Below are 22,093 nucleotides of genomic sequence, written 5' to 3' on the forward strand. Positions count from 1 at the left end.
AGACGTTCCAAGGCCAGTGAGTCGATGAGTTTCCTCAAACTGCGCCTTGGTCTGCCCCCGGGGGTCTCCTCCCAGTGGGACGTGCCTCGAGGACCTCCCTAGGGAGACACCTGAGAGGCATCCTAACCAGATGCCTAAGCTGGCTCCTTTCCAGGCGGAGAAGCAGCAAATCCAACAAAATGGATTTCAACTGCAGAATGAGCACAAGAGAGCTGAAGGTGTAAATAAAGACAGTTTTATTTATTGACGCATAAAACATCCTTCAAACAATAAACCCATTTCAAGGAGGGTCTCTGTACAATGCTTACTAAACAGTATCATTTATATAGAAAACGTACGAAGGGCCGTGCTTAAAATTTCATGGCTCCTTCTAATTTAATGGCAGGTACTCTGGGAAAAAATTACAGCATTCCATCAACAAATATTTTCAAGCAATAAATATGCATTTATAAATAGTGTCCATTTACATCAAAATTAGAAAAGAAAAAAAAATTAAAGTCTACTCCTTTGTCTATGTGCAACCCATTTTCTCTGTGACTTGGCTGTTGTTTCTCTCAAAATGATTTAATCTTTTATACCCAAGAAACAAGCAAACCTAAAAAAAATAATAATAAAAGCTCAGCGTGGTTTCCGACAAACGAGATCAAAACATAAGACCAAATAAAAAATAAAATAAAAACGAGGGGAAATGTTTCAATCAAACATGTCACTCGACTCTTCACATTACAAAACACTTTTTTCTTCTTTTTTCCTGACCCAGGAGATGTCTATCTATCCAACATACAAAAGACCAGCTATGCTAGTTTACTCATCTCTGGGGTGGGGGGGGGGAGAGGGAGTGGGTGTTTTAAGGTAACGAAAGTATGAGAACTCGTGTCAACACACAAACATAATACGAAGAAAAGGAAAGAAAACCTCAAGTCAGTAGTCTTTTGTGTGATGTTGATGCCAGTTGTAACATAATATATACAAAACCTTTTTTCCTTTCGTTACTTTGTGTATATTGGGGTGGGGGGGGGGTGGTGTTTTCTAGAGAAGTCCAGCTGGGCCAGCAGTAGAACAGTCATGGTTGATGTGGGAGAGGCTGATGCCACCTCCCCCTCCAGTCCACCGGGGGGAGCCACACCACTCTGGGCAGGTTGCATAGACACAACAGCTTTCACACAGCTGCCTTACGGGATAGCTACAAAAGCGCAGTTTGAAGGACTGCCGGGCTTTACTTCCTGAATATCAGAAAAGAAAGTAGGGTCTCTCTCGGAGAAGTCCGCCAAGAACTCTTTTAAAAATTGTCCTCAGAACAATTGTTCGTTATCAGGAGGAGGAAGGTAGAGGGCTTGCCTGCAGAAAAAAGAAGAAGGAACACAATGACGCTCGATCTGTTCTTCCATTTTGGACTATAAAGGCAATGAGATTTGACGTGTGAGCTTGTAGGTCACATGTCATATAGAGGGTATGCACATGCATAAAGTGAGTGGCAATTCGGGTGGGAAATGATGATGTCACACACACATACCTTCTATTTTTGTGCATAACGGTTGCTAAGTATGTAATTAAATAGGGCTTAGGTGGTTAATCATACTAACCAATATAGTTGATTATAATATCATATAGATAGATAGGACCCCCAGAATTGATTTGGTCGCAGACCCCATCTAAAACATTTGTGATACACTATGAGCTTGTATATCTGCTATTTTTGAATAGCCAAAGTATGGTTAAAGTGGATAAAATATCTGTGACTCTATATTAACTAATTTTGCTGGGGAGCGCCTGGTAGCCAGCCATGCGATGCCATGTGCCGTATAGCACAGCACACGTTCTGCCACAGCAGTAGCAGCTGTGCATAATCAATCATAATCACTACATCTCTTCTAACTTCTTACTGTTACCGGGATTACGTGCTAGACATTGTGTGACCACCACATTGTGCGGACCCCCGTTTGAAAAGATATGCCAGGGACACCCCACAAGAGAAGATTTTTTTACCGCTGTAGAAATGATTCTCATCCCGTTTTATTTCAAGGACCCCCAGTTTGACACGCATTAGTCTACGGACCCCCATTTAAGGTTATTTCTATCTCTAGGACTCCCAATTTATATTGTAAAGTCAATTTTAATTTAACTATAATTTAGCTGGGGACCCCCTGGAACTGCCTCAAGGACCCCTGGGGGACCCCCCACTTTGGGGACCACTGCCGTATACAACATCCAGGCGCCCCTTCTTTCTAGTACTTACAAGTGTGAACTGGTCGTAGACCTGCATGAGGTCCTCTACCCTGTACTGCTCCAGCACCACAAAGTTGTCCAGGTTAGTGCTCCCCCTACGGGCACAGTCCTGGCAGTGCACCACGTAGGTTTTCCTGCGGTTGCTCTCACTGGTCACAAACAGCAGGTCAAACACCTCCACCTGTGGGGACAAGAAGAGTTTGGAATTGTTTCAACAAATCAGACGCATACAAAAATCCATTCTGTCAGAGACCACTAGCACTAGCATTTAAAACAACCACATAATAATAATAATACTAAAGATTTTTTTGTTGGCTAGCTATCCTACAAAACATGCATACAGGGAATTCACAAAGGTTGCAACATTCAATTAAAAGGACACTTCACCCTTTTTGCATTTTTTAATTTTTACATACGACGCCTCAGGCCGTCATAAGGATTCGAAACGATTGTAGCCTTGAACGTGTCTGTACGTCATAGCGCATCCTCAATGATACGGGGCGAGATAAGAATATTCAGAATTTTTCCTATTTTTCCATTTCGCTTTTCGCTTGCCGTACGCTAACGCTCTGTGCAATTATTAGCTTATCATTGACTCGCATGTTAGCGTGGCGGAAAGAATGACTCGTATCTCCTAATCCAGGGCTCTCTCCGTGGTGATGAATGGATCGATATGCTGGCGCTTCATTTCTGCTCCTCATCCGTCTCTCCCGCAAAATATGAACGCTTTTTGGATCATATATCGTATAAATTAAAATGATCGGGATGTTAGGTCAACTCTGTAAAGTCAACTTTTTTAGGAAAGTGTTTCCGGTTCATGGCTTTCAGAGCAAAAGCGATCAGACAACTCCGGCACCCCAGAGCTCCTATTTTGATGCACTTCCGGCACTAAAAGTGACGTTTAGAAGATTTAGAACACTTTTCTGGGGTCTTTGTGTATTATCGATTATCGATATATTATTATGTGGTTATCGATATTTTTTATTTTAGCCGTGTCTATGATGTCACATGCAGACACTGGTCTCACTTCCTTCTTGTCTCAGTAAGACAGCCCTCCTGAAATAGGTACAATACAATAACATGCAAGTCTATTCATTATTAACTCGCAATATAAATCTTATTCTCTTTATAATAAACACACTATAACAATAGTCCTGTGCATCGACACATTACAGAGCATTCAGTGGCCAAGACCCAACCCGGTTTGGCATACTGACTGATGCACTGTCATCATATGGAATTCATTCATCCCACAACTAAGTAAAAGCACAGAGAGATTAATTGGACTGGGGTAGTGTTGCGTTACTTCTCTCGTTCTCTGAGATGGGCAGGGTGGAGGTGGTCACACATGTGTTGATGGTTTCTTAACTATCGTAGTTGATATTATATCAATAGAACGTACAGTAGGTGTGAATGACCGAATGAGTCCAATATTACGCGAGAGGGTGTGAGTCGTTGTGATAATTGGCACGCCAGTGATGCGCAGGAACGAGGCAGAGCCGAGAGTTCTCTCACTGTCAGTTAACCCATTTTGGGAGGGAACCCCTTTTGGTGTTAGCATCATGCTATGCTTTAGCTATTGAAAAATAGCAGATCTACAAGCTCATAGCGCCGCTACGAGCTTGTAGGTCTGCTATTTTTGAAAAATCGTGAAAATATGCCTCAAATTTGGAATATATTTTTTCAGAACAAACGTTTTTAACTCATATCTTTGCTTCTGAGGAGGTCCCTGGAACAACATATTTTCAGATGGGGGTCTGCCAATTACAGATAATTTTTTGGGTCCTTGACATGAAATATTGAGTGATATAGGCCTAGAAACATTAACATTTTTCAGAAAGTTTTTTTTCAGGCCTAAGGGCCGATTCATACTCCTATTTTAGAGCCGAATAAGTCGGTTCGGCGCTGTAGAGCCTACAATGTGACGTCATTTGAGGTTCGGGGGGGGGGGCGGGTACCGTCCTAAAGTCGGCTCTTTGGTGCTACTGAAAATTTCTGACGAGCCGAAATCATTTCGGCACTACAGCGCCGAAACAGCGGTAAAATAGGAGTATGAATCGGCCCTAAATGTGTTAAAACAACAATGAGTATTTTACTGTGTATATTGTACGCGGTGAGGGTTGATGGATCGATTCACATGCACCACATCTAGGCTGTGTGTGTGTGTGTGTGTGTGGAAGAGGGGGGTGCCTTTACTGCCTTACTACTGTACCTCACAGATGCTGCAATAATGTGCTGGCTCGTCCCTGCTTCTCCCGTGCCACACCAGGTCCTTCCCACCGGCCAGTAGCAGCTCCCGTAACATCTGACACTGCTTGAGAGTTCGCAGCAAACAATATCTGACACACACACACACAGACATAAACGGAGGAAGAATCAGCCAAGGATTCCTATCCAATGCACATTGTTTGTGCATCGACTGAATACCACATTGATTGTAAAACAAAATTGTAAAAACAATCTAAGACTAGATTGCCACACTACACTTGTGGCAACCCCTTTGGACAGAGGAGAAGACACTTTTGGAGCTGCACATTAGATTCCAATTTGAGGTTGATTGGATGTTATGAGGTTTTTTTATTATATATTTTTTATTATATTTTTTATTATAAAGACCTTTTAAGCGTCGTACGAAGCCAACTCTTGTCGTGACAAATCATGACAACACACACAATATTTTGGACCAAACAAATAATTACAAAGAAGAAAAACAACAAAAAAGTGTTTCTTTTCTACTTTCTAATTCTTTGTTTGGCCCGAAAAATGGTGTTTGTCGTCATGATTTGTCACGACAAGAGTTGGCTTTGTCCGCGGCGTAAACGTCTTTAAATAAATACTTTCTGAAAAGTCTATGAGGAAAATGGGATTTCTTTTCCGGGTCTCTCGAGGGGGCGGGACTGTGACGCTCTATAGCCACGTTAGCAGCAAGCATGTCCTTCTCCCCCATTGAGATGCATGTTAAATGACGGGGATTTCTCCAAATAATCGATCGCTTCAGTAGCAAAATCTTCAAAATGTCTTCTAAATCTAGTCAACCAGGCCTGCAGTAGGCCATGCACTGGACAAATGTGCATGACATTATTTCAATAAACTAGAAATACGAGGAAATTACAGAGGGAGAAACAGTGTCCAACAATCAACTCTCTTAACGGGAGTTTTCATGTTGCACGGTAAGATTACGGTGATTAGTAATATTGTAATAATATATATATCACATCAGGCGTGTAATTTCCCAGACGTTAAGCTGTGTATGTGTTCAACAACACAGCCATGCAACATTGACAGCTATGAGGTGACGAAAGCTTGTCCCGCATAGCAACGGTTGCTAAACTATTTGGATTTGGCATTGGACAATCTCTTTTTTGGGGTGGGGTTTAGCGAAGGGCTAATTATAGGAAGTCTCAGTAATAAGGTGTGTGTGTGTGCGCGCTCACTTGATCATCTCGAACAGCTTGTGGTCAGACACTTTGATGTTCCTGGCCATGTTCCAGGAGAGATGGATCATGGGAACGATGGATTTGACACTCTGGAGTTTGTTCCACTCATAGCGCTCCACTGCCAACTTGTACTGGTGGGCTGGGGGGGCAGAGGAAGAAAAGGCTTTTCATTTTCATCTCCGTCCGACTGTACACATTTATTTATAAAAACCCATTCATCTAAGTGGGCTTTTGTTGTTGTCTATTCACCCCTGGGAGCTGCCTAATAGACCAGGAGCTTTCTAATATTAGTTGCTCCATTGGATCAGCAGTCCTGCAATCTAAGCCCTGGAGTGCTGGAGATATTCAATCCAATCCACTTTATTTATATAGCACATTATACAACGCACGGTTAACAACGCGTGTACAGAAAACTAAATACACTAGCAAAAAACACAGAAAAGAAACTGCAAGAACACAGTAAAAAAAACAAAAACACAACACAAACAGAGACACATCACTGAAAAATACAAGACGCAGCAGCGTCAGAGAGGGACACAAAACGTAGACCATACAAACTCTCAACCGGGGTTAGCCCATTTTGGGCTGGAACCCCCGATAACACACTCCTTCAATCACTTTGTATCATCCTGCAGCCTTGTAGCTGAACTGGGGAAGGGGAGCGCTTGATTGCTTTACAAACACATGCCGTGCGGGCATCTAAGCACTGCCCGGCTCATACTGTATGACTGTGAATGTGTGGCTCCAGGCAGCCCCGTAAGATATCAAGCGCTATTCTCCCGTCACATAGGCTACTTGCAGCAAAACAAGGAAGTGATGTGGCTCGCTCTAGTGGAGCAAAGCGTAGCTACTTTTGTGAATTTAATAGTTTTATTAGGTTAATATTGCTATATGTTTGTAACCGTTTTAGAAAAGCAATAAGCCACTCGAGGCCCCAGCTTACCGGGTATTTTACAGACCTCTCGTGGCTTATTGCTTAAATATAAAGGATCAGAAGGCCACATGTAACCCAGGTTTATAATTGTATGTCTGTATTTGTATCTCTGTTTGTATGGTCACGGTACCATCTGCATCAGTTCACAGCTCATCACACGATCACTCAGTCACACCAGTTTGGAATCTGCAATCAGCAATCAACCATTCTCACCTGTGAGGGGTCCAACGTTCCATGCCACGTTGTTACACCAGCCGATGGCCTGGACCCAGTGGACCGTGCCCGTGTTAAGCCACACCAGGTCCCCCGGACGCTGGATGAAGCGGTACACCGGCACGTTGGCCTCGTACAAGTCCTCCAGGTTGGGCCACCACGAACCCATCAGGAAATTGATGTTGTTCCTACACATGTGAGGTTGTGTGTTAAAGTGATAGTTCAGATTTTTTTAACTTAAGTTGTATTAATTGAGTCCCTGCTCTGCTCTGGTATTAGTGAATATTAAGTAGTTCCGGTCATTTTGTGGGGGGCACTGGGACCACGCATGTAAAAGTTACTTAATCCACAAAACGAACGTAATTTGTATTGTTGACCTATTTCTAAAATATTAGCGTGACTTTCGTTCAACTTTGAAAAAGAACGAAAGTTGCACTAATATTTTAGAATAGAAATTAGTTTTGTGGATTAATTTACTTTTACTGCGCGGCCCCCAGTACTCCCCACAAAATGACCGGAACTACTTCACCAAAACCCGAGCAGAACTCCCACCACAGGACTCTGGCAATCAATTAATAAAGTTGCAACCACTATATTAATGGCAAGTATTTCATACAACTTCTGAACTATCCTTTTAAGCCTGATTTACACTTTGTCTTGAAATGAAAATGAAAATAGAACCCATCTACAAGCTCGATGTGACACGTTGCGAGCTTGTAGATCGGCTATTTTTTGGACACCGAGTCGTACAATGGAGAATAAATAAAAGTATTAAGACATTCTGATTAATAATGATTAAAGTACCGGTGTTGCTTGTACTGTATACTTGCTGTATCACTGCTCCCTTTACATTACTTACTTTTCACAGAAGTCATTGATCAGACCCCAGTATGGTTCAGGCACGGCAAACCACTCACAGTCCCCAGGACCAATATTGATGTTGACCGAACAGAAGTTGTTGTTCTCTTGGTGTCCTGCATAGAAACATGCATAATTCGTATTAAAAAAAAGTTCGAATAGAGTAAATACTGTGTGCGTGCGTGCTGTGGCAAACCAGGGGAAACAGCCGGGCCTATTCCCCACAGGAGGCTGGGGGAGGTGATAGAGGGAGTATATCACCCTGTACAGGTATTGCAGCCAATGGGAGCCTGGACATGGACGCACCTGCAGCCAGTAAGGCAATCACCAGAAGCTTTTAAAAAGCCGATGCCCAAGCTGTCTGGTGAGTCAGTTTGGACTAATGGAGGAGTGAGGAAGCAGGAATCACTCTGTTCATGAGGAGGCTGGTATGAGGGAGATCTGAGTACAAGACTTAACTCAAACCATTGGACCCACTTGGATGCGCTGTGCGTGTATTGTGGCTCACCTGGTCTCGTTCTCTCTCCCTCCCTCCTAGGCCGACTGAACTCCATAAGGGAGAGCATACAGCACTCTCCCCCACCTGAACAAAGTAGTCACTAGCTCTCTCTCTGCTCTGCCCACAGGACTGAATAGAAGCCCAAGCCCCTGACAGGAGGAACCCTATGTTGACGTTTTGCCCCGTTTTCCCCAACAATTTCATGAAAGACAATTTAAGTTACATGTTGAATCCGACTCTGAGCCTCTTGTTTTATTGTGAATCTTGCCTATTCTCCCCTGGGTTGCCACAGTGCGTGCGTTATGACAGACAGTAAGAGACTTTCTTAGAGTGAGTGAGTGTCTACCTGGAGTCCTGCTCCCAGGGACTTTCATATAGAGCTGGACCGTGTTCATTCCCAGGATGGTGTGACCCACGTGGCTGAGCAGGTTGCCAGCAGAGACCACCCTAGAAAAGGCCGGCAGCTTGCTCAGCTCCTGGAGTTGCTGCTTCCACCTGCAAAAGGGGGGCAAAATGTTGGAGGTCAGCGTTACACAGCTGTGCCTGTGGCAACTAAAAGTTTAATTTCAACGTATTAGTCATTGGCGAGTACACTTCAAAAGGCCGCAACACACCAAACCGACGTCAGCGGCGATGTGTTTTTGGAAAGCGTTCTTAGCCGAATATCTGTTGTATTCTATTCTAGTTTGAATAGGCGGTGTATACCCTGTCGTGTCGCAAGATGTTGTGACCCAGCAAGCTCAAGTCGGTTTCAACAGTCTTTCACAAATCGTTGCCGTCAGGAGGAAACCACCTAACTAAATTTTTGAGGTTTTGATTTAAATCAGTGCTATTGAACACCCTTTATGTCTGTGTTGGCGGGGGGAAAGAAATCACTCCGTGTGAAGTAAGTGGCGCAACTCTGTGTGTGTTTGTGTGTGTGTGTAAGTGGCGCAACTCTGTGTGTGTGTGTGTGTGTGTGTGTGTGTGTGTGTGTGTGTGTTAGGCTGCGCAACAGTGACACTTGGTTGTGAAAAACCAAGTGCACCACTTATAAATATTGAACCAATGAAAAGTAGTAAGAAGCGCTCTGTACGAAACCTCTCAACTCCATTGGACACTCAAACTGTCTGCTAAAGCAACTAACTTCACCTCTCCTCCTCTCATGCAAGTAATTGACAATATATAAAGTCACCAACTTTGTTTGCTTTTCTATGTTTTCATTATAGCATTATTGCAGTAATAAGTGCAGTACATTTATTTTGTCCGAATACAGCACATATAGATTGTATATCTACTGTATATGTCGCTACAGCATGTGTAGCCTACTTGGATTTACATAGAAATGACAGGCCTCTGTGTAAATTCTTCATAATCATTCTCGCTATTGATAATACTTTGCTCATTAGTTGAAGAAAAATGACATGGTGTGTGTGTGTCTCTTTGGCTCCAGGTAAAGCTGTGCTGTGTTTATCGTTTTAACATGAAATAAGAGATATGATAAACCAAAAAGTCTAACTACCGGTAGTTTATTTTAAGTATAACCTTGTGCCTATGCCCTGTAAGCCCCCTGCTGTGCAGTGGTCATCTGTATCCATTTTCCAAATGGTTTAACCCATTTTGGGCGGGAACCCCTTTTGGTGTTAGCATTATGCCATGCTTTAGCTATTGAAAAATAGCAGATCTACAAGCTCATAGTAGCGCACCAACGAGTGGCGCGTTACGAGCTTGTAGGTCTTCTATTTTTGAAAAATATTAAAAATGTGGCGCAAATCTTTGAATATATATTTCAGAGCGAACATTTTTAACTAAAATATTGGCTTCTGGGGGGTCCCTGGTACAACATATTTTGAGATGGGGGTCCAATAGAGATAATTCTGGGGGTCCTTGACATGAAAAAGGTTGAGCACCACTGACATTTCTTTCAGAAAAATGTTAGGATTTTGAAGCCTTTTTTTAATCGACTTCAGTCCAAAATGGGTTAAGTATGCACACATTGCATGTTCATGTGTTTGTTGTTGAAAAGCGAACGTCACACCATCCGTTTAGCTAAATGTGGTGTGGATTCAGCAACTTTTTCCACACTTCTCAACTGACTGATCTCCTGACTTCCTAAAGGACAACAAAGTTGTGTAGTGTCAAGCCCGCTTTAGAGGTGGGCAGACTTGCAGAACAGCAACCATCCAACTCAAGTAAGTAGCCTTGCCGAGCCATGGGGCCCATAGGGCAGGAGCCTATGTCCCGTTTCTGTAGCATGAGGCAGCTTGATGTACAAGTACACCCCCTGGACATGACGCTAGTATGTCGCAGGGACGTACCCCCAATCCAACCCTTATGATGCTGAGTGTCAAGCAGGGAGGCACTGGGTCCCATTTTTAGTCTTTGGTATGACCCGGCCGGGGATTGAACCCCGACCTCCCAGTCTCAGGGCGGACACTAACCACAAGGCCACTAAGCTGGTTCAACTCAACTACATACATACTACATACAAGTATGTACTACATACTTCAAAATACTTGAGTGAAAGCTAAAAACTGAAAAGGTTTTTCCAACATTCCAAAATCTATAAACTATGGACATCATGTTAATTAAAAAAATATATATTGTTCACTTACTTCTTCTCGTCAGAGAGGTCAATGTTGGTGCCAAACTTGATGTGCTTCAATGGCCCTTTCCGCCGCCGTGCCGCACTGTGGGGTTATGGGAAAGTTTGTTAAGAGTTTGATTGATTGAAATATGTATTAACAGTTTGCAGAATTACAGTACATTTCAAGCACAAACTTGTTAACTGTGATTGGACGACCCAATTAAGCATTACACTTGTTTGCAAGAGGGTCCACCTTATTCAATTCATCAACACATTTAGAGACGTACAAATAGACAAAGAACAGAACGAGAATTCATCATAAAGGAGGTAAAAAAAAGGGAAAAGAAACATATACAGTGAGGGGAAAAAGGGTTGGGATTCAGATTTGACGGAGGCCAGTTTCGAATTGCAGCCCTCCGTAGGTGCCCTTTGAGAGCGGTTTTGAAGGAGTCAAGGGATTTGCATGTCTTAATGACTGTTGGTAGGGCATTCCACATTTTGGTGGCATAGGAGCGAAAATAATTTAGTCCCTTGTTTGTGCCGAATCTGGGTTGTACATGGTTTGTTGCACTTCCTCTGGTGTTGGGTGTGGGTGTGGACTTCGTTAACATTAAGGAAGTATCTAGACAGGTACATGGGTATCTTGGTGGTAGAGGAAGCTGAGAAAGGGCTTCCCGAGCAATGAGGCGACATAATCAAGGATGCTCAATTGTTTTAGGAAGATCCACCATCAGAATCTTCACCAATAGGTACGAAATGGTACACACATGGTGTCATAACCGGTCACCATCTGATGAACGCATATCTTGCGTTACTGTTGCTAGAGATATCACGAAAAGTTGTTGCCGTGACAGTCGAAAACAAAGTACATTTTCTCCTGATTTGTGTTTCAGAATTTTAGTGTCAGAATATTTGGAGAATGAGTGGCTTGTAAAGAATGGTTCCAATATCGAATTCAGTGACCGTGAAGGCGGAGCTAAAGAACGGGTCAGAAGCAAGGATGTCCGATATTATCGTCCTTCCGAAATTTAAATCGGCAGATAATAGCATAAAAACGTTCACTTCTCCCATTGGAATACATTTTACTTTGGGCATATAATCAGTTAAGAGGTGACAGAAACTCACTTCTCTGAGGTGGCTGCTTCTGCTTCCAATTCCTTCTTCTTCTCATTCTCCTCCTGAGGAACAGATACAGATCATAGTTGATAAGGGGTTTTTTTTTGTAAAAGGTGCAACACTTCAGTCAGTACAATTTAGGTTTACATTTATGCTAGTGGTCTGCCAGTAATGAAAGTGAAACCGCAAAACAAGGGGCACGTTTACCATTAATTGCTAGCAAACCGCTAGATTTTTTAAAGTGATTGACATGGCTTTAAAAAAAGAAAATGGCATAAAAATAGAAAAGGCAAAACAAAGAACATCAGGAACAACAAAGACCCTTCTTGGGATACGTCTAAGATTCAAAACAAATTAAGGCATAGAGTAAAAGAAAAATCACACCCGTGTGAACTGAGTGGTGCAACTCTTCCCCCCCCCCCCCCCCCCATTAGCAGGCAACAGTGCAGCACTCTCTCTCTCTCTCTGTTTCTGGCACAACAGCGCCCCTACTGGTACTCATTCTTGTGCTCATTAACGTCACACGGACACATAGGTGAACACGGACATTGCTGTTCCTTGGAGTGGTTGCACCACTCAAAAAGAAATAAACGGTAGACTGTGGGGCTCTCGAATGGTTGTGGAGTGCATTCCACAGGCGTTTTAAATGGATTAGAGTATTTCAGTCCCTCTGGACATTTTTCCCCCTTCATTTTTACACAAAACAAATATGTGTGGGTACAAATAAATAAACAATTTTAGTTTTTGTTAACAAAAACTGTCCGCAAAAGCCACCCTGATCAGAGTGTATGGCTTTCTCTATTTTCAGTCGAACCATTAGGTGCCACCAGGTGGACACCAGTTTTGGCCCTCGTTGCCACCGAAGCACATTATAAATAAAATAAAGAATTTGTAATATTATTGTGCATGTAACGTGCATATCATCACCTGAACACCAGATTAGACTAATTTTCTAAATCTTGATGAAGTTTTTTTTTTTCCACTGTGGTGCCGCACGCACCACAGTGGATTCGAACCCACAACCTCCACGGTGATGGTCAGGGACTTTACCACTGCACCACCTGATCGCCTTTTGTCAAAGCATTACACTAGGTTCATGTAGGGTTCCAGAGGAGCAGTTTCATCTTTTTTTAATTGAGTTGAAATGATTATTGTGTGTAATGTAATATTCTTTCTAAAATCTTTTCGTATTAGGATTAAAGTCAATTTCGGGGGCCGATGACACGACAAGTTTGAAAACCATTGGACTATGGTACCATTTCGGGGTCGATGACATGAACACATTTGAAAACCATTGGACTATGGTCCCACTCTTTCGGCCTCTCCCTCCCACAAGCACGTCTGTCGTGTGCATAAGTCAGGGGGGCAGTCAGGCAGATATTTTGTGAAGCCACTAAGGAAATCGGGACTTCCTGAAAGTTCATATAATGGCCTGTTGTGGCGCTGTCATCAACTTCACCTAGACTGTATTACCTTAATAAACATGGTCATGAATACTTTCTGCTTCGAGTCACTAGTTTAAAGTCTCATTTCTCATGTCATAATATTCTTTTTGGAAAATTATGGTCCCATTTATTTAAAAAAATGACCATAAAGTAGAGTATGTTCTGAGGGGCGTGGCTACCGTTAAAGTCTATGATCGGGAGCCACCCCCCGTTCGAGTCAAAATAAAAACCAACGAAGAAGGGGGGAAGTCCCGCCTCGTTGTCTGGGCCAGCCAATGGCCAGCAGGGCCAAAACGGATCTAGAAAGATGGCGATTTACAATTCAAGGACTGACAGGCTTCATCTTACGTCCATATCAGACACAGAGAACTATAAAATAAAAATATTTTTTTAACAGTCTGTGGTATAAGTGCTAGTCGTGTGTCAAATGTACACACGACTACTGTGCGTATTCCGTGTGCCACACTGACCCGCAGAGACTCCTGGAAGGAGGAGGCCTGGTACTGGGCGTATTTGACGATGGTGGTGTGGGAGCGGCTGCTCTCGCAGCGCCACATCTTTCTGCTGCCGCTGGGGTCCCAGTTCTCGTCGGTGGGCTGGGCCAGCTGGGTCCGCACCTCCACCAGATGGTCCGGGTTGGCCTCCACCAGCGTCTTGGTGGAGAACAGCCCTAGGTCTGGACACAGGCGGAGAAGGGTTGCAAAAAGAGGCATGAAGAGGGAGGAGAGGGACAGCATGGAATAGAACTTATAGAAGTCATGATATTCAAAGCGATGTTTAACTTTTGTAGAACGTTGGGTCTGCACAGCAACCTAGCCTCGGAAACACAGACGTTTTTATTTCCAGGGAGAAAAAAAAAGTCTGAGTCCACTTCAATTCGGCATAGAGTAGCGCAAACATTGCTCACTCTCTGCTGATTTCTGATAGTCTACACCTTTGTTAAATTGACACACACGCACACATGTAGACACACCCACTCCTCTCTCTCTCTGTCGCTCTAAGTAATTAAGTCTCATGTCGCGCAGCTGCGCATAGTTTCTCGGGAGCTGCCTATGCCATAAAAAGCATAGGTGAGTTCCAGGCTACAGCAACCTGACCTGAGCATACATTTTTGTTTGTGCTAGAGAACATTTGTGAAGGCAAACCATCCAGCCATTTCACTTTCCAGTGCTCAAAGTTGCAACCATTTTGTTCAAAAATTCGATATTTAACCTGTGCAACAAAATAAAAGTGCAATTAATTGTGGTGAAATCAAAGTGGGACATGGAGTGAACTGAGATACGCATTTTACTTCCCCTGTCATCTCAAAAATGTGCCTTGCGAGCTGACAGTAGGCAGTCTGGGGGTATGTAGTCAGTGTGGAGTTAGTTTGCTCATTGGCATAACAGAGCAAAGACATTGTAGAGCGCTGCCGTGCCGACATTCCCGTGCCTTCTGTGTGGTCTCGCTGTGTGTCCAAAAATGAATTACTTGATGAATCTTTAAGCTTTGCGGAGACAAACACTAAATGAGAGGCAGAGCTGCTTCATGTGAGCACCGGCGTGTGCGAGTGTGTGTGTGTGTGTGTGTGTGTGTGTGTGTGTGTGTGTGTGTGTGTACGTGCATGTGGTCTGTGTGTGGCTGTTGAAGCTTTTCCTTTAGTCTGGGCAGAGACAAGTCATAGGAGAATGCATAAATGGTATTGCTGTAAAAAATAATAATATTACAAATCAATATGTAGCCTACCGTCTATTTGACAACTAAAACTGGATGATGCGCACATTAGGTCTGTAAAATAACAAAACTTTGAATAATCATCGATTTTAGGCAGAAAAATGCAATTGTAAAGCGCTTTGAGCACCTGGAAAAGCTCCAATTCATTATTCAATTCATTATTATTAAAGAATATAGCTATTATGGTGTGGCTATGGCTTATGATGACCACCAAATACACAGCTATGTAACCTACGTTTAGTACAAATATATTCCATGTTCATTGTTCATAACATGAAAAACAGCCAGGAGACAATATTTTAAATCCTGGCCCAGTGGTGGACTATCAATGCATCTTTAACCCATTCTGACCTGAGATCAGATTCTAAAAATGTCTTCTACATCCTGACAGTTTTCTGAAAAAGCTATGTTTCTGTGTCAGTCGTTCAATTTCTTTCGATTTTTCAAAAATAGCAGACCTACAAGACCTATGAGCTTGTAGATCTGCTAATTTTCAATAGCTATAGCATAACATAATGCTAACACCAAAAGGGGTTCCCGCCCAGCATGGGTTAAGGCTGCTAACGTACCAGGACTAGTCATTTGATCATTTGGCAGACCCTACTGTCAGTGTTCCCCACTCTCTTTTACATTTAGAAGTGGGGCAATCAGTTATGATTGCGTTGTATTGCTTTTTTATTTTATTTTTTTATCAATTACAAAAATGATACTTTTTATATAAAATGTGAAAATAGCAATACAAGCACAAATTTAGTCAAATATATTTTTAAAAAATCGATTGGATTTTTTTCTGTCGATTCATTATAACATTTAAATTAATGGAAAGAGGAATGGATAAAATAAATTTTAACATGATAATGGATAGTTGCAGCCCTATGTTGCTATGGACACGTTTACAAGTATTTCAAGTGAACTACAGCAGCTTAGCCACGTATCTACCTGCAGAAGGCCGGCTACAGAACAGCTGCAGCTCCACAGTTGTGTGTGCAATAACTTTTTCTACTTGCAGGTGGTGCTGTTGTCACACGTGTCAAATTAGAGACCCACATGCATCCAGCGAACACAGACACACACATGGCCATGTGAGGGAGGGCATGTCTTGAAACCATGAGCATACTTATTCAGTCATTTGATACAAAAAAATAAAACAAGACATGTTTCATGTACATGGCATTGATCTTATGGCCTGATGGAAAAAAACATAGATCCAAGGAACACATACAGTAACTCTGAAGTCTGAACAAGTGAAAAAGTTATTGTCTTTTACTGTCTACAGGTGCAAAATCTAAAAGAAAAATACAAAATTGAAAAAGTCTTAGTCTTGTGATTTAGTTTTTTGTTAGTCTAGTCTTAGTCGACGAAATATCAAAAACCTTAGTCGACTCAGTCTTTAGTCTTAGTCGACAAAATGAACATGGTCTTCCATATATGACGTCTTCAGTATCTCATGCAGTCTGTGAGTGTGTGTGTGTGTGTGTGTGTGTGTGTGTGTGTGTGTGTGTGTGTGCACATGAGATGCATGTCCTACCCAGTTTGAGGGCTCCGGCCAGTCCTCTGATGACGGTCACAGGGTTGGCAGGGTTGGTGCAGAATTGGTGGAGGGGAGGGAAGAAAGCGTCCCTCTTGTTTTCCAGCTGGACGTAGGAGAGAGACGGCAAAGTCAGGGGAGTGCCGGACGGGTTCAACTGTGTGTGGCATGGCCTACCATAGGTTGTTTTAACCCATTTAGACCTCTCAAACTATTTCATGTCAAGGACCCCTAGAATTATATTTATTTGACCTCCGACCCCCCATCTCAAAATATGTTGTTCCAGGAACCCCCCCAGGAGCAAAGATCTGAGCTAAAAACTTTCGCTCTGAAAGTATATATATTCAAAGATTTGCACCACATTCTCCGCACTGTTGTGATGATAGAGAGTTGAGCCAGAAGGCAAAGCTCTCCGTCTACCGAGCCAATCTTCGTTCCTACTCTCACCTATGGTCATGAAGTGTGGGTCATGAACGAAAGAATAAGGTCGATTTCACAGCTGTGCTTGTACTCACGTAGATGCTGGGGGTCGGGGGGTTTAGCTTGTCCTTTGGCAGTGTGGGGGTGGGCGCGGGAGGAGGGCGCGGTGGGGGGCACTTGTCCAGGAGGACGCTGCTGGTCGACAACCCGTTCTTCCCCAGGTTCCTTCAGGCCAGTGAATGAGAGAGACACATGACGACGGGAACAGACATGGCGACCCCTTCAACTAACATGTATCCATATATGAGAGACACATGATGACGGGAACAGACATGGCAACCCCTTCAACTAACATGTATTCATATATGAGAGAGACACATTGACGGAAACAGACATGGCAACCACTTCAACTAACATGTATTCATAATATATGAGAGAGAGACATGATGACAGGAACAGACATGGCAACCCCTTCAACTAACATGTATTCATATATGAGAGTGACACATGACGACGGGAACAGACATGGCAACCACTTCAACTAACATGTATTCATATAGGCAACTCTATAAAAAGGAACGGGAGGCTAAAACACACAAACAAATGTATAGCACCACACACACACACACTTAACTAAAGGTACACACACACACACACACACACACAGGTTCTCACTTCTCACACATATTTAACTAGCCAAATCTACAATCTGCTAGCCATGTGTAATGCAGATACAAGCGGGTGCACAACTACACAGTTTACAAATCACACGTGTGTGAAGTGAGGGGCACTCTTATCATCATACATCACGTTCCTTGCTCAGCCAATCAAATCAACACCACGTTCACAAAGCTGGGAATAAGGAGGGGCTATTATTTCCTAAAGAAACCGGTTTCAGGCTTTCCGGGGGGTTGGCGGCGGTTAGCTGCCCAAATGCCGGGACAAAGTCACAAGTTGCTTTTTCACCGCAGTAATACTGTCTGTCCCCCTCATATCTCATATGTATCGCCGTGGACCAGAGGGAGTGATTTTCTGAGTTGGTATCGATCCCGATACCACAGCTATCTAGCTATATATCTCGTGTTGTGCATGTGTTTATAGCAGACTCCTCACTCAAATGTGCACTTGCAGTTTGGGCAACTCCAAAGCAAGCTCCACATGCCGCAACATTTTATTTACCTGCCATAGTGTCAACCTCTTACGCTACCATGGTTTTATCCTCGGGTTGAGTACAGAGTGGCGTAGAGGGTGCGCTGTGAGTGGCCAGTCGCTGTGATTGACAGCCTACACCTAAACCTAACCTTAACCACAGTAAAACTATACCTAAACCTAACCTCAGTAAAACTATACCTAAACCTAACCTTAACCTCAGTAAAACTATACCTAAAGCTAACCTTAACCACAGTAAAACTACACCTAAACCTAACCCTAACCTCAGTAAAACTATACCTAAACCTAACCTTAACCTCAGTAAAACTATACCTAAACCTAACCCTAACCTTAACCTCAGTAAAACTATACCTAAACCTAACCTCAGTAAACTATACCTAAACCTAACCTCAGTAAACTATACCTAAACCTAACCTCAGTAAACTATACCTAAACCTAACCTCAGTAAAACTAACGCAGTGGCTGGGGGGCGTTTCCAAGAACCCGAAGCCAAGGATAAAACCATGGTAGCACCTCTTACCCCTGTGTCGGATCGGCGGGCAAATTCACAGATTCCGATATGACCCCGATATGACAAATAAGGGCCGATACCGATACAGTATCGGGACATCTATAAATCCGCAAATCTCCATATCTGCACACTTAAACACATTCAGGCACACAGACCGGATCTGCAACCTGCAATTATCCTTTTACCACCTCTCGTATAGTTATCGTTTGTCACCGAACACTGTCAATCTCACAACATGGATTCATGTAATTTGCTGTGGGAAAGGTGGGAGTCTACTAGTGACGCTGGTCTTAGAAGTCAGGTATACGGTAAGTCTAGTCTTTAAATTGAGATTCCCTTCAGGGAAGAAATAAAAGCAATACAACACCCAGTTTACATCAGATAATTTGAAGCATTTACCTGTGTCTCATTCCGGTAAAAGAAAATATGATTAGGATGATAAATTTGCCCATTTCAGTGTGTAAAAACGAGTTTTCCATTGCCCAGGTTGGTGTAAAGGTGTAATGTAATGGATGGTAAAGGAACGTCGAGGCGGGTAAAAGGCAAGATATGTCAAGCTAGCAGTATATTATTCAACAATATTACAGTATGACATATTGTAACCACTTAAGCACTGTTCATTACGGTTGTAGCTGGTCTCTATATATACACATGCGTGTGTACCAATTTCATAATAATGAACGACATATGTTTTCCCACTTGGGTCCCCGTCCGTGCAGCAACAACCAACCGAAAACATTGACATGCAGTGCATTGACAGAATCTACTTCATGCCAAGTAATGGACATACAATTGACAATGACCCGAATTCTAAAATCAGAAGAAAAACAACTGTGAGCCAGAGATGCCAGCAGTCCTCGGCAGCAACAGCCCAAACGCACAAAATGTCAATTTCCCCACAGCTTGAAAAGTAAAAGACATTTTAAGGCCTCACCTGCATACTTTGAGCACCTCACTAGAGCTGGGGTAGATGGACACCGAGGACCAGGGCGCCAGACCGGAGGGTATCGAGTGCTTGTTGAGACTAGCTCCCCCGGGAGGCTCAGCCTTGACCGGGCTGCAGTCGGAGTCGACGTCGGGGCCCTTGCCGTTGAGCGTGGGCCCCTGACTGTTGTTGGTGGTGTTGGACGGGCTGTTAAGGCAGGAGAGGCTGTTGTTGGTGGTGGTGGTGCCGTGGTGGGGGTCCGCCGAGCGGGGCGAGGTCGACGCGGACGTGGACATGGCCGAGAGCGGCGAGGAGGCCACGGAGCCGTGGACCCCCCCCGGGTGGACGTTGTTGACCTTCTCCGGTTGACCTTCTCTGTGGTTATTACTGCAGTTATTGTTATCGTCATTGCTGCTGACGTTGGCTTTTCCCTTTACCAAGGCCGAGAGCGGAGGATTGTCTGAACCGGTGGGTGCAGGAGAGCCGGGCGTCGATAGGCTGGCTGTGCCGCCGTCCGTCGTCGTCACCCGCTGCTGGACGTGATTAGCCAATCCCTGCGCGGCGGCGGAGGCGGAGGCGGGACTAAGAGGCGTCCCCGACGTGGAATGCCTGAGCGCGTTCTCGGGACCCGAGGGGGACAACGCGGGGGCGGAGGAGGAGCCACCGCTGCCATTGTTGCTCCCTGAGGCCGCAGCGGCTTCTTTGGTGGTGTGGACCCCTGAGGTAGTGGCGGAGGAGGAGGAGTGGGGGTTGGGCGAGCACAAGTGGTGTGTGGGCGTGGTGCGCGGGGACGCGGGGGACAGGGACGAGGCGGAGGAGGAGGCAGTGCAGGGCCCGGAGGAGGAATGTCCGACCTGATTGAGAGCACCAGAGGGGCCGCCGGCGTGGGGCAGCGAGGAGGACTGAGGGGAGGACGACGAGGAGGAAGAGAAGGGGAGTTCTCCATTGGGACCGGCCGAATGGGAACCCTGACTTTTGTGAAGCCCCTGGAAGAGAGAGTGAGGAGAAAGTAAATCAGCTATATATATATAAATTTAAAAAAAAAAATCATACAAATATAATCATGAAAAGCAGAAATGAAAACATGAAAAGGATGATGGTAAAAGAAGAGTATACCCATTCTGGGCGGGAACCCATTTTGGTGTTTTACCCCCTCAGGCTGGGAACCCATTTTTGGGTTCTGTACAGTATGTACAGTATTCAAAAATGTAAAAACTTCTTTTTCAGAAACCTTAGGTCAGGATTTAGAGGCGTTTTTAGAATCGGCCTCAGGCCTAAATGGGTTAATCCATTCAGGCCAGACGTCGAAATAAATAAAAAAAAAGGTTTTCTAAATCATGACAATTTTCTGAAAGATGTGAGGCACATTTGAATGATTTTTCAAAAGTGGCTTGTAGGTCTGCTATTTTTCAATAGCTAAATTACAACATAATCATTATGTTGTAATTTAGCTATTGAAAATAAACCCATTTTGGGCGGGAACCCGTTTTGGTGTTAGCATTATGTTATGCTTTAGCTAATTAAAAATAGCAGACCTACAAGCTCATAGCGCGCCATCGAGTGGCGCGCTACGAGCTTGTAGGTCTGCTATTTTTGGAAAAAATCGAAGAGCGACTGACATAGAAGACATTTTTTAGAATCTGATCTCAGGTCAGAATGGAAAACTGTCAGGATGTAGAAGACATTTTTTAGAATCTGATCTCAGGTCAGAATGGAAAACTGTCAGGATGTAGAAGAATTTTTTTAGAATCTGATCTCAGGTCAGAATGGGGTTAAGTTAAGGTCCAGCCAGGTATACCTGAGAGATGTTGCTGCGTTGCTGCTGCTGGCGCCTCCAGGCCTCGTCTGCACTAGGACTGGGACTGTTGGTAATAATGCTGCTGCTGCTGGTGGTGGTGCTGGGGGGGTGACCGGTGGTGGCCGTGCAGTGATGAGGTAGAGAGTTCTGCTGCAGGTAAGGCACGTTTCCGTTGCTCGCGCCGCCGCCCCCTCCCCCACCACCACCACCACCACCACCCACCCCCGGGGTGTGATTGTTGGCCGGGGAGGGGGAGGAGCCAGTGCCCGGCGCTGGCGGCTTCCCCCCCGCGGGGCTGCACGGAGTACTACTGCACGGTCCGTTTGACGTGGGCCGAGCGGTGCAAGGAGGGGGTCGGACGGCCACGTGATTGAGGAGGGGAGAGGTGCGGGAGGAGGAGGAGAGGGAGGCCGCGTGGGAGGAGGAGAGGGAGGCCGCCGAGGAGGGGCCGTTGGGAAGGCTGCTGGGTCGCTGCGACTGGCCCGCTGCCGCCGACTGCTGCCTCATCTGACGGGGGAAAGACGTTAGATTCGTTAGGAGCCACTGGCCAAGAACTGATCCAAATTGCCTTATTATTACTTAATTCGCTGAATTAAAACTAACAGAGGGCTTAAAGGGTAGTGCAAGTGATTTTCTTTGGTTAAAATAAGTGTTAATTTTCTTTTTTTTTTTGCTGAAATGTTGTCTGAACTGAAAAAACTGAAAATGTTTTTTTTCCTGTTTATTAACCCATT

At 44.2% G+C, this 22,093-nt stretch overlaps 1 protein-coding gene across 1 annotated transcript in view; it reads right to left on the minus strand.

Annotated features, from left to right (window-relative positions):
- Nucleotides 1–219: 219 nt before the first annotated feature.
- The window catches only part of kdm6a (lysine (K)-specific demethylase 6A), a 71,718-nt gene continuing 49,844 nt past the window's right edge, over nt 220–22,093 (minus strand). Inside the window, exons 18-31 of the mRNA XM_083776795.1 lie at nt 21,360–21,866; nt 19,571–20,547; nt 17,051–17,180; nt 16,536–16,641; nt 13,765–13,970; nt 11,859–11,911; nt 10,762–10,836; nt 8,514–8,662; nt 7,670–7,784; nt 6,811–6,998; nt 5,661–5,802; nt 4,439–4,565; nt 2,237–2,407; nt 220–1,338 (exon numbers count right to left, since the gene is read on the minus strand). Coding sequence (XP_083632921.1) covers nt 1,312–1,338; nt 2,237–2,407; nt 4,439–4,565; nt 5,661–5,802; nt 6,811–6,998; nt 7,670–7,784; nt 8,514–8,662; nt 10,762–10,836; nt 11,859–11,911; nt 13,765–13,970; nt 16,536–16,641; nt 17,051–17,180; nt 19,571–20,547; nt 21,360–21,866 — 2,973 coding nt within the window. The 3' untranslated portion in view covers nt 220–1,311. The remainder of the gene's footprint in view (nt 1,339–2,236; nt 2,408–4,438; nt 4,566–5,660; nt 5,803–6,810; nt 6,999–7,669; nt 7,785–8,513; nt 8,663–10,761; nt 10,837–11,858; nt 11,912–13,764; nt 13,971–16,535; nt 16,642–17,050; nt 17,181–19,570; nt 20,548–21,359; nt 21,867–22,093) is intronic.

The sequence above is a fragment of the Protomyctophum parallelum genome, assembly GCF_964188405.1.
Source record: "Protomyctophum parallelum genome assembly, chromosome: 11".
Classification (NCBI taxonomy): domain Eukaryota; kingdom Metazoa; phylum Chordata; class Actinopteri; order Myctophiformes; family Myctophidae; genus Protomyctophum; species Protomyctophum parallelum.